The 16,447-nt window shown below is 29.1% G+C and overlaps 1 protein-coding gene across 1 annotated transcript; it reads right to left on the bottom strand.

Annotated features, from left to right (window-relative positions):
• Positions 1-2,938: 2,938 nt before the first annotated feature.
• LOC100574663 lies at positions 2,939-13,744 on the bottom strand. The gene is made up of 5 exons (XM_008191786.3): positions 13,211-13,744; positions 12,371-12,634; positions 7,064-7,263; positions 5,277-5,409; positions 2,939-3,216 (listed from the first exon to the last, which is right to left on the bottom strand). The coding sequence occupies exons 1-5, from the start codon at positions 13,514-13,516 to the stop codon at positions 2,992-2,994; spliced, it is 1,128 nt and encodes a 375-aa protein (XP_008190008.1). The 5' UTR covers positions 13,517-13,744; the 3' UTR covers positions 2,939-2,991.
• Positions 13,745-16,447: the final 2,703 nt, after the last annotated feature.

The raw sequence follows: 16,447 nt of genomic DNA, 5'->3' as shown, positions 1-16,447 counted from the left end.
ATTAGGATCCTCTCAATTTTACTAAATAAATGTTATAACATCATATTACCTCATGATTGTTTTCGCCATAAGAACCTTGGAATTTTCAAATATTGTATACCTACATAAATACAACTAGTGTTGGAAGTTCTCACTTTCGGCATTTTAAAACGGTCGATTTAATAACGCACCGCACGAGTATAAAGAGCGACTGACGACTGTAATAGGTGCGATAAAATATAATATTATATTTATCTCTACGCGATACTGTCACCGATCTACGGACATATAATTGTTGACCCTAATAATTAGCGATTAAGATTAGATTACCTCTTTTCATAAATGAGCTGAAATACCAATAATAAGGTATGTAGCAGTAAAAATCGTGTTTACCTTTTTGAAAAAAATCAAAAAAATTCGTAAACCCAAATTACCAGTTCGTCGTTTGAAATATGCAACTACTACTAGATGGAGTAGCCACTCTACAGCTTTAGGTACAATTTTACTGACTTGGGAATCTTTAGTTGATACACTGGAAGATCTCTAGACATCAGAAGCTTCATCAGATGCATCATCATTCCTTTCTTATTTCCAATCTGAACGATTTCTGTGTACATGTTTTTTATTTAAGCATATTTTTTCTGTATTTGATCCATTGAGCAAAACATTTCTAGCAATAGATGTAGATTTTATCACAGCATCATCAATGATAAGATCTAAAAAAGAACAGTTATTAAAGCTCCGCGAAGACTTTAAATCAATTGATATCGAAGTGAAGCAATTCATTGAAAATCATAAAGATGAACTTTTTACTCCTTTACCACAAAAACGATCAAGAAAAAGAAAAATGATGCCTGGAGAACAAGCAATAGATGAACCAACTTCTGACATTTCTGACCCTTATTGACTAACTTTAAATATCACACTTTTTACGTAGTGCTTGATATAATATGCAGTCAGATCAGTCAAAAATGTAATGAATCAACACTGTCTATATTTAAAGATTTATCACTAGTAACTAAAAAAAGAATTTTAGAAATAAAAATGGATAATAAAAAACGACCTAGTGATGCATTTCAAGGCGTAGCATCAACATATTCAAAGTATAACAATGCAGAAACATTAAAGACAGAATTTATATTGGTTATTAGTTGTTTTTCTGATTTAGAAAAAACCATTTGTTTACCAAAATATCTTCATAAGGATAATAAAACATATTCTGATTCTGAATCCCATAATTCTGATTCTGAGTCTGACGAAGAATTAATTCTTAAAGACCATATTGAAGATTTTACTAATAGCAACTCTCTTATTTAATATATATTTAAATTATTTTGCAGTTCAAATATCAGATTTACACTACCAAATATTTACATGCTGGTCAAAATTGCAGTGACATTACCTGTTTCCAGTGCTTCTACTGAACGCAGTTTCTCAAAACTTAAACTAGTAAAAACTAGATTGAGATCAACTATGGCTGAGTCTAGATTAGAGGGCTTAATGCGCATTGCATGCGAACAAGATATTCAAATTAACACTGATAGTGTTATAAATGATTTTTCGAAAAATAGTAGCAAGTTATTAAAATTATTAACTTAAGTACCATTGGTACTTATGAACTATATAAATACAGTGTAACTTGCTTTAATAAAATAATTATTTTAATATACTTAAACAGTTTATATTTTATGGATAAAAATTAAAATTTTAAATATCTATATTATTAAATTAATTAGTTGTAAAATTTCATTATCTTTCATAAAATTAAAAAAAAATAAAACTTTTTAAGGTAGTTGCTAGCCTGGATTAATTATATAATGGTCTTCTTATAGCTCAAACAAAAAACAAATTTTGCAACAACATTTTTACAGTTGTATTTAATTGTATAACTTTATACCATAAAAAAAATAGCAAGACTAATAAATTAATAATTACGTATATAATATTATCATAATAATACCACACGGTATTGGTTACTAAACTTTAAGATTTATAACTTCGATTTTTTGTGACCTATCCATATTATGCTTAAGTTTAATAGTTTTATAAACTAATAGTATACCTACTATATAATAAAAGAACATCTATTTTTATTATCATCTATGTTCAAAACTTCCCATTTTTATTTACACACATTATTCTAATAAAAATTTAATTTCTATTACCATGTAAGATATCTATCTTAAATTCTGATATTAATTAATATTATTACGAATTACTATTGGTAATTTTTCGGGATATGAAATTATAAACATTTATATATATTACATAGTATTATATTTTACATTTAAATATTTTATTATTTACTATTTTAATAGTAAAATAATTTTATATTTATAATACAATTTTGGAATATAAGCATTAAAAAAAATTTTTGTGGAAAAAGGTAGGCTCCAGGACCGTGTCGGGCGGCGTGCCCCCCCCCCCCCCTAGGTATGGGTTGGTGGGTAGGTGGTACCCTCAAACAAGGTTTACCCCAGTGGTTTAAAAAAAGTTCGGCGCCACTGGGAGTGTTGCTCTTTAATGTAGGAGTGCAGTGAGGTTATGAATTAAAAAATAGCAGACTTGGCCACAATGTAGATTTCACTACTTTGATAGGCCGACTTTTTGGTAGGGAGTTTGGAACTTGGCATTTTTTCACGGTTATGTTTTTGTTGGGGATCGATATTTTTAAAAAAATATAACTTCCCCCCCCCCTTCTCCCCCAATCATTTTCTTGGAGCCACCACTGGTAGGTATAGGTACGCAGAACACAGAATAAAAATACTTAGATTTAAATTAAACATATCTATAGCAACGTTCTTGGCTAAGTGCTGTTTGCGATTTAAAAAATACTCAATATACATACCTTACACCTATATCGATTGTATTCATTTAACATATTTTGTGCTACATTTTTATTTAAATTATCAATACAAAATCATAAATTCATTAACACTTTTAAACATACAACATTATCTACATGAATATAAATATTTATTTGTTTTAGAAACTCAACTTGGTTTTTCTACATTATTGAATACATATGCCTAGCTGTTTTTTTATTACCTTTATTTCGGACAACTCCTGACGTAGGTCAGCCAAAGTCTTTTTAAATATTTTATCTTTTTTCATACTCTCAAGATAATCGTTCAAAAGTAAAGGATTTTCAGAAAAATAATCTGATATCCGTGCTTTTTTTAGTCGGCGATCATGCTTCTGGTCACGTGCCTTTGCTTTGACATGTTGTCTCCATTCCTGTATTGATATATATATAGAATAATATTAAGTGTTATAAAAAAACCATTTAGTATGTATGGCTCTATATAGTATTGTAACGGATAGTATCCGTTTACTCACAACACATAAATATCATTATAGGTATATGAATAGTTAAATTCGGCATAAGCGATTAGGTAATAGTCAAATTGCAAAAAATATGCAAATACAATAAAAGATTAAAGGGTTAATCATATAGTCAAAATAACCGAGTAATTAATCGCGAGCCATATTAAAACACAAATCACGTATCAGTTGTCAGGATATGGGGATTGCCAAAGCCACGAGTAGATGTACGTATATATGTACGCAACTATAGACCAGGATGTGTTAACTGATAAATAATTAGTAATTCGCAGAAGAGATGACTTTCTGCACAACAACACAGATAATAAATTAGCTGTCAGAACATTATGGCGAACACTCAGATTAGATAGGAATATTGCAAGTGCGTAGGTTGAGTCAATGGTCACACAGACCACATCCGTTAGAGACAAGATAGCGTATCGATAGGCAGGGGGAGCAGGGACCCGAATATAAAAGGGAGCCTGAAACAGCCTGTATTCAGACGTGTCTACTCCAGAGCACAACAAGCACCTTCACGTCACAAAGACAAAATTACTGAAGAACATTTTAATAAACTACAAAGTATCTTTTCATCTGTCTATATTTATTTATAAACTACCCTGTCAACATCTTCATCATCAACACAAGTGGTCTTGCTTCCTGCAAAATCATAATATACTCGTAGTCAACGGCTATCAGAATATCACTCTGACCAGCCCCAACGACGAGAATATTACAGTATTATATACTTCTAGATATTATAATAATGGATGCCCCGTGCCCATGCAAAAATGTTACGTTCAATTTATCATTAACTTCTTGAAAATAAATAAAAATAACAATAATGTAAATATATAATTTATATGCTATATAGAAGTAATTATGTCAGTCTTTAACTTTTTTCTATTTATTGTAGAAATATAATTTTTGAAAAATAACGCTAGGTAAATATTAGAAATCTACAGTCATAATATTTTATCATGGATTAGGTATTAATATGGTTAGGTACTAGGTAAGGTATAGGTTTGAACTAGGTATACCATGTCAAAATAAAAAATTAAGACTTGTTTTTCTTAATACCTAGTTTAAGATAGCCATTTTATAGAGATAATATAACTAAATATTTTAAAATTTAAGTCCTTTCCGGAAGTAGATAGAGGGGTAGAACACGATTGCGAACGGTCCTTATCGCATCTTTTTGAATAAAACGATTTTGAACTTTTTACCTGCTAACTTTCATACAAGTATCGTTACACTATCAATTATGAAATAGCATAGTATTAAATTACATAATTTTACAAACACTATTAAAATATACACTACCTATAACTTGAACATCTTTTCGTAATATCCAAATTACACAATATAATAGTATAATATTACAAGTGCGTCCTTTATTTCTTTATTCGGAAAAAAATTGATCAGGATCAGGGTTTTTTTTTAATTTAACGCTTAACTTGTTTATTCTATTTAAGAGGACGTGATATCCGCATGTGTTGTCTCCGTCTTACAAGTGCATAACATAGCAAATTATACGCAAAGCAGAACACGTGTAGCTCCATTAGCTTAAAAATTAGAGTAAATTTACCTCTTGTAAAATCTAAAGGTAAGATTATTATCTAGACAACCTCTTGAGATTTTTGTTTTATTTTAATTTTAAAGCAAGCTATGAGTATCTTAAAATTTAAAATTATTTGTGCATCTTAAAGTACTTATAACTCGCTTAAAAATTAAAATATAATAAAGAGCTCATGAGGTTGTCTAGATAATAATCTTACCTTTAGATTTTATAAGAAGTAAATTTACTCTAATTTTTAAGCTAACGAAGCTACACGTGTTCTGCTTTGCGTATAATTTGCTATGTAACTGCACTTGTAAGACAAAGACAACACATGCGGGTATCACGTCCTCTTAAAGATAAGTTATCTTATAAAATATTAAACTAATACAACATATTTTTTTAAGAAACTTACATCTTTGATTTGTTTTAACTCAGCCTCATTTTTATCCTTTTCTTCTTTTAAACCGATACGCCTTTTGTCAATATCAGTAATTTTTAATAATTCAGATTTAAGAACTTTAAGAGTTTGGGTTTTGATATTTGTCCTTGAAATAAAAAATATAACGAATAAACTTGAAACTATTCACCATTAAATATTTGATTTTTGATATATTATAGAATGTAATTTTACATTTTTACATTTATATACTAACCACGAATCAATTCACATAAATTCACAGTAGATCATAGTTTTTGCTACAATTAAGTAAATGAATTAAGAAAATACTAATATTATAATTTATAACTAATCTTAGAAATATACGCTGTTAGTCGTAAGTTAACCAACTTTTTTTTGCACACGTGGAATGCTGGAAAAACGTTGTGACAATACATGGGTAGGTATTCGATACCGTGATTTTCTGTTTTTGTCTAACACACACGCGACATTGTATTTTAGACGTGTTTTTTAACAAACATACCAATTGATCTAATGAAGCGATAAGAATTCTAAAAACAGATTTGAATTTTTCGTCAAGTCTACTTGAAATCGACTTTCTTACATTTTTTGATTTTTTGATTTCAACTTCTCTGAAAATTGACTCAACTTACGGTGAACAGAGCACCTATAGACGGGTGTTAAAACCATTGGTTTTCTTCGTCCAATATAAATATATTCTAAATATAGGTATTATATAGCTACATATTTTTTTTTTTAGTTCTCCTAATTTATGATCCTGTTGAATGTAGAAGTTTGTGCCACAAATAATCAAAATATAAAAAAAAATACAGTAAAACAACTTTATAACGGAATTACTCGGTACGATGGTATAAACTGATTTTTTTGTTATGAAAGAGTTTCCTTTATAAGGATACTAAAATATTCTGAATATACGTTATACGTAGGCACGTGACTATTGTTAAATTCCATTGTAAGGAAATTTACTATCTATAAAGAGGATCAGTAGGATCTCATTACAAGTAAGGTTTACAGTTTTACTGTATAACTAGAACAAACTTGTAATACCTAAGTAATAACAATGTCGAAGAATGTTGCAGAAAGTCAGAACTCTGAATGCCGAACAGATAATGAACATTATTGGATAAAATACTTCAAGGATTATTATTCAATGAACACCACAATGTCCGATGTTATAGTATAGTTACCTACCAGTTACAAATTTTCCAAAAATAAACGTATGACTTTAATCTTCGAATTATTTTTTTTACCACCTGCCACAATTTAAGATAATATCTACATAAATATATCTTAAATCGTGTTGGCTGGTCACCAGAATAATTATTTGTTATTAGTTATTACTATTCCAGCATGAAATATAATTCTAAAAAGAATACAAAATACACGCAAAGGCAATTACTGTCGGATAGTAGCGTATCGGCCAACGATTATTGTGAAGAGTCAGACTTTCCTATCGATACAATTACCGGATATCGTGGTTAAAATATTTATAAAACCGAAATAGGTACGTAGGTACCTTAAAGTAATAGGTACCATTTTTATTATTTATATTAAGAATTGCGGAAATCTAAACTACAAAAAAAAGTCCAAAGGGATCCCTTCCCCCAAATCCTCCTCATCGTAAAAACGCCACTGATCTTCATTCCTGGAATTATTAGATAGAATCATTTTCCGTTCTGATTTTAAAACAATTGTGAGGGACCAAAGGCTCAACCATCAAATGTATTTGTCCAGTTAAATCGGCCACTTAAAGTAATGAAATAGAAAAGAAAATTGCTTACATAGTTAGTATACCATTTTTAATGTTTTCATTTTTGATTGATGATTCCTGGTATTCATCTATGCTGAACGTGCTTGGTGCCAAATATTCAATTTTTGTTTTTACCTTTTTACATTTTTGTTTCTGCGCAATAAATTTCAAGAGGGCTTCATTTAATTTATTATCCTGCCGTTTACAGGTCTCAATCAATTCTTCTACATCCTGTAATTATATAACATAAGTTAAGTCAATTTTAGACTTACATCACAACACATAGGTATATCTGATATTTTACCAAATAAAATTATTTTTTGACAACATATTATTGTATGTGAAAAAAATGCATTTATCGAATTCTGTAGTCTTTTTTTTAAACTTTTATTTAAAATTAAACAATCTATACATATGTTGTACAATAAGCTTAAATTATAAAGATAGAAAAAGAGTTAGCAGAAAGGCTTCATTGGAGAAGCCACCCGGCTTAGGTCACGCACGCCAACATTTTTTGAAATATATTTTGTGTGGGTTACAGGGCATTGATTTTGGTTAGATTTTTTACTAGTATACAACAGTTTCTAGCATTGAATTCATTTTTTACTCTACACACACACATTTTGTTTGTCTCTGCGTTATGTTTCAGTTATAGTAAATTGTACCCATTGGGATTTTTCGTGTATTATATCAATCGACGTAGTTTTAAAGCCGTTCCAGTGTCTAGTAGCTATCTATATATAGTATACTCAAACCTTGTTTTGTGAAAAGACAATTTAAGTTCATAAGTTCGTATCGTAGTGCAAGATTATATTAGGTGTAATATCTCACTACAAGACATCTCAGTGACGGTAACCTTTGGTCACCTGATTAAATTACACCACCCCAAGACAGACCTTACGCTATGTCCTAATTGAATCCGGGCAATGCGGTGCGTGCGTTGCGTCTATCACCCGCACCGCAAACCGCTGCGTGTAATTTTTAATGTGGCAAAATTAAATACTACCTTATCGTAGGCGGGTAAATTTTTATTTCTTTTACATTTGTAAATATGCCACTAACGGATACACAACGAAAGTTATTACTTTCTGAAAACTTGTGGTTAAAATATATACGTTTAAAAAAACTAAATAAAAGAAATAATGTCAATACTGTTTATAAAGATGGTTTTATTTTTCGTGAATTTTATCATCTTTATCCAAAATTACTTGAAGACGAAACGTTATTTAGATCGTACACTAGAATTCTACCACAAACGTTCGACTATATTCTACAATTAATTGAAATAGAGTGTTCACACAGTACAACTAATTTTAAGAAACCAATTTCAGTGAAGGAAAGATTACTCGTAACATTAATAAGGTAATTATTTTTATTTTGAATAAGTAGATACAATTGCTTATAATGATTGAATTATTTTTGTACAGTTGTTTTAATTTTAAAGTTATATCATAAATAATAGTAATATATAAATATTTAGTCCCTACATTTATTTTATAATTTAAAAATAATTAATATTGTTTGAATTATTTGAATCAGACGTAGAAGATGAAGATGGTGGATTTGTATAATAATTTGTCATATTTTGATCATTAGAAAATTGTTGTGAGGATATTTCTCGTCATAATGTATCTTGCATTGTAGGTACTCCTAAATCTTAATTTTTGCATTGGATGTAACTGTTTCGTGTACGGAATCAATGATTTAAAAAATAATAGATCTTCATCTTCAGGGGCTTGTGGTTCTAATATAGCAGCAACTTGTTTAGCTTCCAACTTCAATAGTTCATTTTCAAATGAAGATCTTGTGTCAATTTTTTGATTTGTTTTTAGTGGACGATTTGGAGTTAAAGTGCTTATATTTTCACTGACGCAAATACTTGAAATATTAGTATCGTCTGTATTTTTAGCTTCCAACTTTAATAGTTCATTTTCAAATAAATATTTTGTGTCAATTTTTTGTTTTTTTTTTTTGGTGGACGATTTGGAGTTAAAGAACTTATATTTTCATCAACCCAAATATTTGAAATATTATGATCGTCTGTATCAAACTCAACCTCATCATTATGAATTAAATCGTCATTTAATTTATCGCTCTCCGAAATATTACCACTTGTAGTTCTAGATTGTACAGAGTCTCTCAAAAAAAGTAATAATTGGAAATATGACCATCTTCTATTATAATGTGCTGCAAACTCCTGACCACTACCAGATGCACGTTTTGGTATTTTTTTTATTTCTTTCAGAAATTGATCTCGCAAATTTCTCCATTTTTTTTAGCTTCTTATTCTAAAAATTTAAAAAAAAATTTATACTATTTTTGTTTAATTTTTTTATTATTTTTAGCGTAATATAAATATCCCGTCATTAGAGCGAAAGAAAAAAGCCAACGCCAATGCGTTTATAAATTATTATTGTCTTTAGTCCTTACTATTTATCGTATCATAAGGCGTAATGTGGCGAATCACATAAATATTACTAATATTACTCGATCTGATGTTAGCACTACACTAATAAAGAAAAGTCTAGATAGTAGATAGTAATGCATTGAATTTTATCGCCATGTAAGAAATTACATATTATATATTGGTGTATTTTTGTTCGAGTAGAAACTTACATAATAGGATTACCTGCTATGCTTAGTATGATACGATTATTGTGCAATAGATAATATTTTATACACATTTAAATTCAATATTAAATTTTAAGTTTTAACTATCACAGTAATATATGACTGAAAAGTATTATAAGTAGTATAAAATATAAATAGTATTTACTAATTATTAATCTTTTTTATGATCAAACTAAAAATAATAAAATATTAATGGCGTTTTAATTTTTTTTAAGTACTTAGCTACTGGTACTGCTTTTAGACAAATTGCGTTTTCGTTTAGAATTTTCAAGACAACTGTTTCATCAATTGTAATTGAAGTATGACGAGCTATTTGGAAATGTTCCCAAGAAATACATATGCCTACTCCAAGTATAAATGATTTTGATAATATCGCTCAAGGTTTTTACGACAAATGGAACTTTCCCCATTGTGTTGTACGCATTGATGGAAAGCACATACGGTTAAAGTGTCCAAAAAATTCTGGAAGCATGTTTTATAATTATTAACAATTTTTTTCCATTGTTTTAATGGCCATAGCTGATGCAAATTATATGTTTATTTTGGTTGACATAGGTGCTTATGGAAAAGACTGTGATGGTGGCGTATTTTCCAATTCTAATGTACACATTCGAATAGAAAATAATTCATTAAAATTACCTAAACCAAGATGTTTACCAAATTCAAATAATGTGGCACCATTTGTTTTCGTAGGAGATGAAGCTTTTCCACTACGAAGTTATTTAATCCTTATCCTCATCCTCGCAAGCAATTGGACGACGTAAATAAAGAATATTACAATTATAGACTGTCGTGGGCTCGAATGACAATTGAATGTGCCTTTGATATTGCATCTGCAAAATTTAGGATTTTGCAAAAAAATGTAGAAACCAAAGTGGAAAACGCAGATCATATTGTGAAAACAATATGCATTTTACATAATATTATAATAGACCGCGAAAAAGATACTGCGAGACAAACAAGTTTGAATGAAGAACAACCGAATACATTACTAATGATGCGAAGAAATAAAGCCAATAATAGATCATCTCGATTTGCAGAAAATATTAGAAATATATTCACTTTATTTTTTGAAAAAAATAAAATATAAATATTATCAGCAGGATGTGCTTAGGAAAAACAATTCTAAAAACACAATTTTATAACAGTATACTTCTCTCCATATTTATACTTTACATGCATTATATTTTAATGAATTAATTGTTATGACCGTGTTTTATTAAAATATTTTAACTACTTATTTTAATTAACAATAATATTTAAAATGACTAAAGTACCTACAGTACATATTACTAGATACTAGACAGTACACGTGAATTTATAATAAAACATATTTTTTACTTACTTGGCATACATAATTCTTTCCCTACAGCTTCCCACTCTCGATCAACTTTGATTCTATCTTTAAATTGCTTATGGAACTTATCCCATAAAATACGCCTTTTTTGAACTTCTGAAATAAGACTCTCCATGTGCAGCGCATACATTCAAATGCAAGTTGGTATATTGTAGATATCTTGCCCACCGTCACCGCAATAGATAAAATCAAATAATGCGTGCGGTGCGGTGCGTGTAATTTTACCGCACCGCATACGTCTTTTGCGGTCGTATTAGGACATCCGTACTTATCATACCTGGTTTGTTTTTTCTCCGCACCGCACGCAACGCACGCACCGCATTGCCCGGATTCAATTAGGACATAGCTGATACATATGGTATTAACTCCAGCGGCCAAGCGAAGCTGCGTGGTCAATGTAATCAACTGTTAGTAGTATATAGTACCACACATTTGCGCACAACTCAACCACAATAATGTTTGTATCCTCAACCTCATATATATTTACTGTGCACAGTTGTATAGATTGTATATTTCATATTATATAAATACTAGAAACAAAAACCGTCCAAGTGCTAGTCGGACTCGCGCACGAAGGGTTCCGTACATAATTGTGTTGGCAACACTGCTTATATTATATATTCTAGGATCTTTCGTATTTGCTGTTATAGTGGCAACAGAAATACATAATCTGTGAAAATGTCAACTTTCTAACTTCCATGGTTCATGAGATACAGCCTGTTGACAGACGGACGGACGGACGGACGGACAGCGGACAGCCTTAGTAATAGGGTTCCATTTTACCGTACGGAATCCTAAAAAAGTATGAGTGTTGTGGTTCATTAGATTACTACATAGAAGGTGACTTTTTTGTTAGACAAAATATTTTGTTTTGACTTATTTGTATTTAGTTTAGGTTTGTTCTATTTTCAGAACCCCATATTTAGAGTTTTTACATCCAAATTTGTTTCAGATGGGTTTTGTAAAGATTTAGTTTAGTATGGAGTGAAAGTTTTGATTTCGCATTAAGGAAATATCTAAGGATACCATGTTTAACTTGTGTTTGGAGTAATGAGAATGGTCGGCCCAGTTTATTTTTTTTCGAAATATCCTCGAGATATTTTGTGTTTAGTTAGGTTGGAATAATTATGATATTTTTAAATGGAATTTGAAGATAAATTTGGTGCTTGAGAGTAAAAGTGATGCGTGGCCACATTTATTTTCGTTTATACTTTATTTTGTATTTCCAGTTTTGACACTAGATTTCCATACGAGAAAGGTAAGATTATAATTATTAATTGGTTAGATGCGGTGATTGGATTAAATGCTGTAGATTAAAAAAAAAAAAAAATTTTAAACCATTTAAGTTACGTAGTGAGTAAGTTTTTGCTGTGTCTTGTCGGATATCATGCCAACGGCGGTTTTTAATTCTAAGTTATACTGGTTTTCGGTGATTTCTGCACATTCTTTGCGTTTCAATTCCAAGTATTCAGTATTTTTAGCTAACTTTTCGTTTAAATCATGTTTTTGTTTGAGTGCCGCTTCTTTTTTATTTTTGAATTTCATCAATAGCTTTTCATAGTGTAGTTTGACTTCCTCTTTTGTTCCATATCTAATCGGTACATCAGATTCACACTATTAACAACATACCATAATTATTATTACAATAAGTGTATAATATATTATTATCTATACTTATAACATATATTTTATTTTATCATAATAAATCTACAAAGATAAAATTGCAATAAACGGTTAAACATAGAACGCAGACGTTGTAACTTAAAAGTGAAAAAGTTCATTTGCATGGTAATTTTATACGGAGCTCGAATATCCATTATATCATGAATATAAAATGTATAACTATAAAATAATTGACGTATATTTAATATTACTCATTATTTGAATTTAATAACATGTTTAATTTCAAAAATATTTAGTAAACCTTTGACATATCTAATTCAAATATAGGAAATTCTACCCAGTACTTTTCTAAAAAATTGGGGAAAAAATTAAATTTTATTACTATTAAAATATATCAAGAAAATAAAAACTACCTATAGGAAGGTACTACATGGTCTGATTTCTTCTATATAAAATAAGTGGTATTTTATTCATGTAATTCCGTTAAACGATTTTTAAACTCGCTCCACCACCACCACCACCCCCCCCCCAACACCCAAAAAAAAAAAGAAACTGATAAAAACTCACCAATCCCCTTTCGATATGTTCGGCCAGGGTGTTAAACACTCTAGTTTTGCGGTTTTTGAGGTCTTGTAATTCGAACCTCAGGTTTTCTACGCGTTCAATAGCAAGCTGTATTTGTTTTTCGTCTTTAGCATAATCGATTTCCTCATCGATAGCGGTTTCATAAGACTCCAAATCAGGAGGAATCTGGTGTTCATCTGATTCTAATCCCAACTGCAGTTCTTCCTGTTCCCTCTCCCCCCACCGTTCATCTAGTGGTTCATCTAGTGGTTCATCATCGATCTCACTGAACTCATTGAAACTTGACATTTGAAATCAATCAGAAAAAATAAGTAGGTACTCAGAAAATAATAAAATACACAACAATAATTTTTATTTATTTTATTTTCTCGTCGGTAGGTGTATAACCGTTGTTATAAAGTGTCACTGTAAATATTATATAAACATACACTAGGTATGTAAATCCTATGTTACATGAACCATTGCTTAAGTTCTTTGAAACAGAAACCCCCTTTCAAACGGGGAATGTATAATATATTACTAAGTTAATACCGTAAATACCAAAATACCAAAATACCGTAGTTAATACTATTTATTATTCTTTTATAGTTTAATACAAAAGTTCTGAAACTATAAAAGCTCCTTGTTAAAAGTATTATGTTATTATTATTTCGAAAGGTAGGTAGCTATTTTTCTAAGATTAGAATAAATTATTATTGACAATGGTAAAGTACCTATTTCAAAATAATTTTATAAATTAAGGAATTTAGGGATGTACCTACCTATGTAAATATAGATTGGTGCAATACGTTTCATATACTATACGGTATCCTCGTAACAGATCTTAAAATTATCCAATTAATCACGTAAATATATAAATTTATACATAGATACAATGTTGTACAAATGGTATAAATGGTATAAATGTTACAAGAATTTATTGTAATAAACGTATTAATTACCAATAATTGGTAATCAATGTTAAAAATATTTTATATTAGAAAATAAAATTACTTGATGGTTATTATATACATAACATCTATAGGTAAAATTATAATATAAAATAATGTTAATGGGAAAAAAAGTTGTACCTATCTACATTATTTGCACATCAATATTTATTATTTAACAATAGAATTGAAAAAAAAGGTTTATTTTTTTTTTAAAACAATATATTTTTAATTAATTTGTACTCAAACTGTATGAATAGTATGTATAGTAAATATAATGAGTAAAAATGTAATTTTGTAATTATAAAATTATAAAATGTTAAAATAATTTGCACATTTTCGAGATTTTCGTCAAAATTTGAATGCTAATTGGAGACGGTTTGTCAGCCTAGTATACTTTATATTACATTTTTAACTTATATTGTTATTATTGATATGGTACCCGTTTTATTTGTTTGTTACCATACGAATAATACCCACGAATAGTATTTATAAAACATAACACAAAACTAAAATCGTTCTTCTTCGCTTAAATATATAATTTTGTACAAATTTGAACATAAAATAACTATAAAGAACTGTGATTTAAATATTTTATATTTTTTGGTTTTACAAAATAAATAACTTACGTGAAACCCTGTATTACATTTTCAATCCTCAGCTATGAAATTTGAACATTTAAAATACATAAATATAGTAGTCAATTTTCAATTTGATAGATTTTGTCAAGATTCGAACTTCAAATATTTTTAAAAAAAATTGTGCCTATGTATTTTTAATATTTTTCACATTTTAGATTCTGAGTGAAACGATGAATGTATTGATTTTACAATGATGTGGGTTTTTTTTTTTTAAATTTTTTTTTGTGTCTGTCATCAACTTTTAGGACAGTAAAAGTGCTTGGATTTTCTTCGACAGTACTTTTTCTGATAGGATAGTGAATCTAGTTGGTACTTTGGGGGGTCAAAAATAAAAGTAGATTTTAAATACGACGTGAAAAACAAAAGAAAAATTAAGGAAAAACGGGAAATTTTACGCAAAATCTGTTTTCGAGAAAATCGATTTTGGTTTTTGATACAACTCTAAAACAAATGACCGTAGGTACATTAAATTTTAACTGAATGTTTATATTAGCATTTTCTACACCATAACATTTTTCAAATATTTTGATTTATTTTGAGCTGTTTACGGACATTTTCAGTTTCCTTTTTTATTTAGTTTTTTTTTTCTATAAATATCAATAAAATTGTATTTGTTGGTTAAAAGAGCTTGAAAATTTAATAGAAGGTTCCTATTATATTGTTTCAAATGCAGATGAAAAAAAGTAAAAATCCATAGTCACAATTTATTTTTATAAGCATCTAAAATTCAAATATTGACAAAATACGTAAAAATGACGAAAATGTGCAAATTATTTTGAGTTAGAAATTATTGAAAAATTTTCTTTTTAAATCTAAAATTTGAAAATGTAACACAAGATTCTTCATAACTTTGTATACCTTTTTTAAAAAAAAATCTCTACAAGCAAGTCAAATTAAATTTTTATGAGGGTATGAAATTCATATTTTTACAACATTTGATATTCACTCGATTTCTCAAATAACGATTTTCTTATTTTGTTTTAATTAAAAAACCGACCAAGTGCGAGTCGGACTCGCGCACGAAGGGTTCCGTACCATCATAAGCTATAAACGTGTTGGCAACACTGCTTATGTTATAAATTCTAGGATTTTTAGTATTTGTTGTTATAGCATCTATAGAAATACATAATCTATGAAAATTTCAACTTTCTAACTTTCATGGTTCATGAGATACAGCCTGGTGACAGACGGACGGACAGCGGAGCCTTAGTAATAGGGTCCCGTTTTACCGTACGGAACCCTAAAAACGAATGACTGTAGATACTTGAAAATTCCACTTAATGTTCATATTAGCATTTTATATATACAATAAAATTTTGAAAATAATTTTACTCTTTTTGAGCTGTTTACGGACATTGTCAGTTTTCAATTTTAGATTCTGAGTGGAACGATGAATGTATTGATTTTACAATGATGTGTGTTTTTTTTTTTATTTTTTTTTTATTTTTTTATTTTTTTTTGTGTCTGTCATCACCTTTTAGGACAGTAAAACTGCTTCGATTTTCTTCAACAGTAACTTTTATGATTGGAAAGTGAATTTAGTTGGTACTTTCGGGGGTCAAAAGTAAAAATTTCCCAGTAGTTTTCAAAAGCGACGTGAAAAACAAAAGAAAAATTAAGGAAAAGTGCGGGAATCTTATACGCAAAAT

Source organism: Acyrthosiphon pisum, chromosome X (assembly GCF_005508785.2).
Source record: "Acyrthosiphon pisum isolate AL4f chromosome X, pea_aphid_22Mar2018_4r6ur, whole genome shotgun sequence".
In the NCBI taxonomy this organism is placed as follows: domain Eukaryota; kingdom Metazoa; phylum Arthropoda; class Insecta; order Hemiptera; family Aphididae; genus Acyrthosiphon; species Acyrthosiphon pisum.
This window is presented reverse-complemented; position numbering and strand designations above follow the sequence as displayed.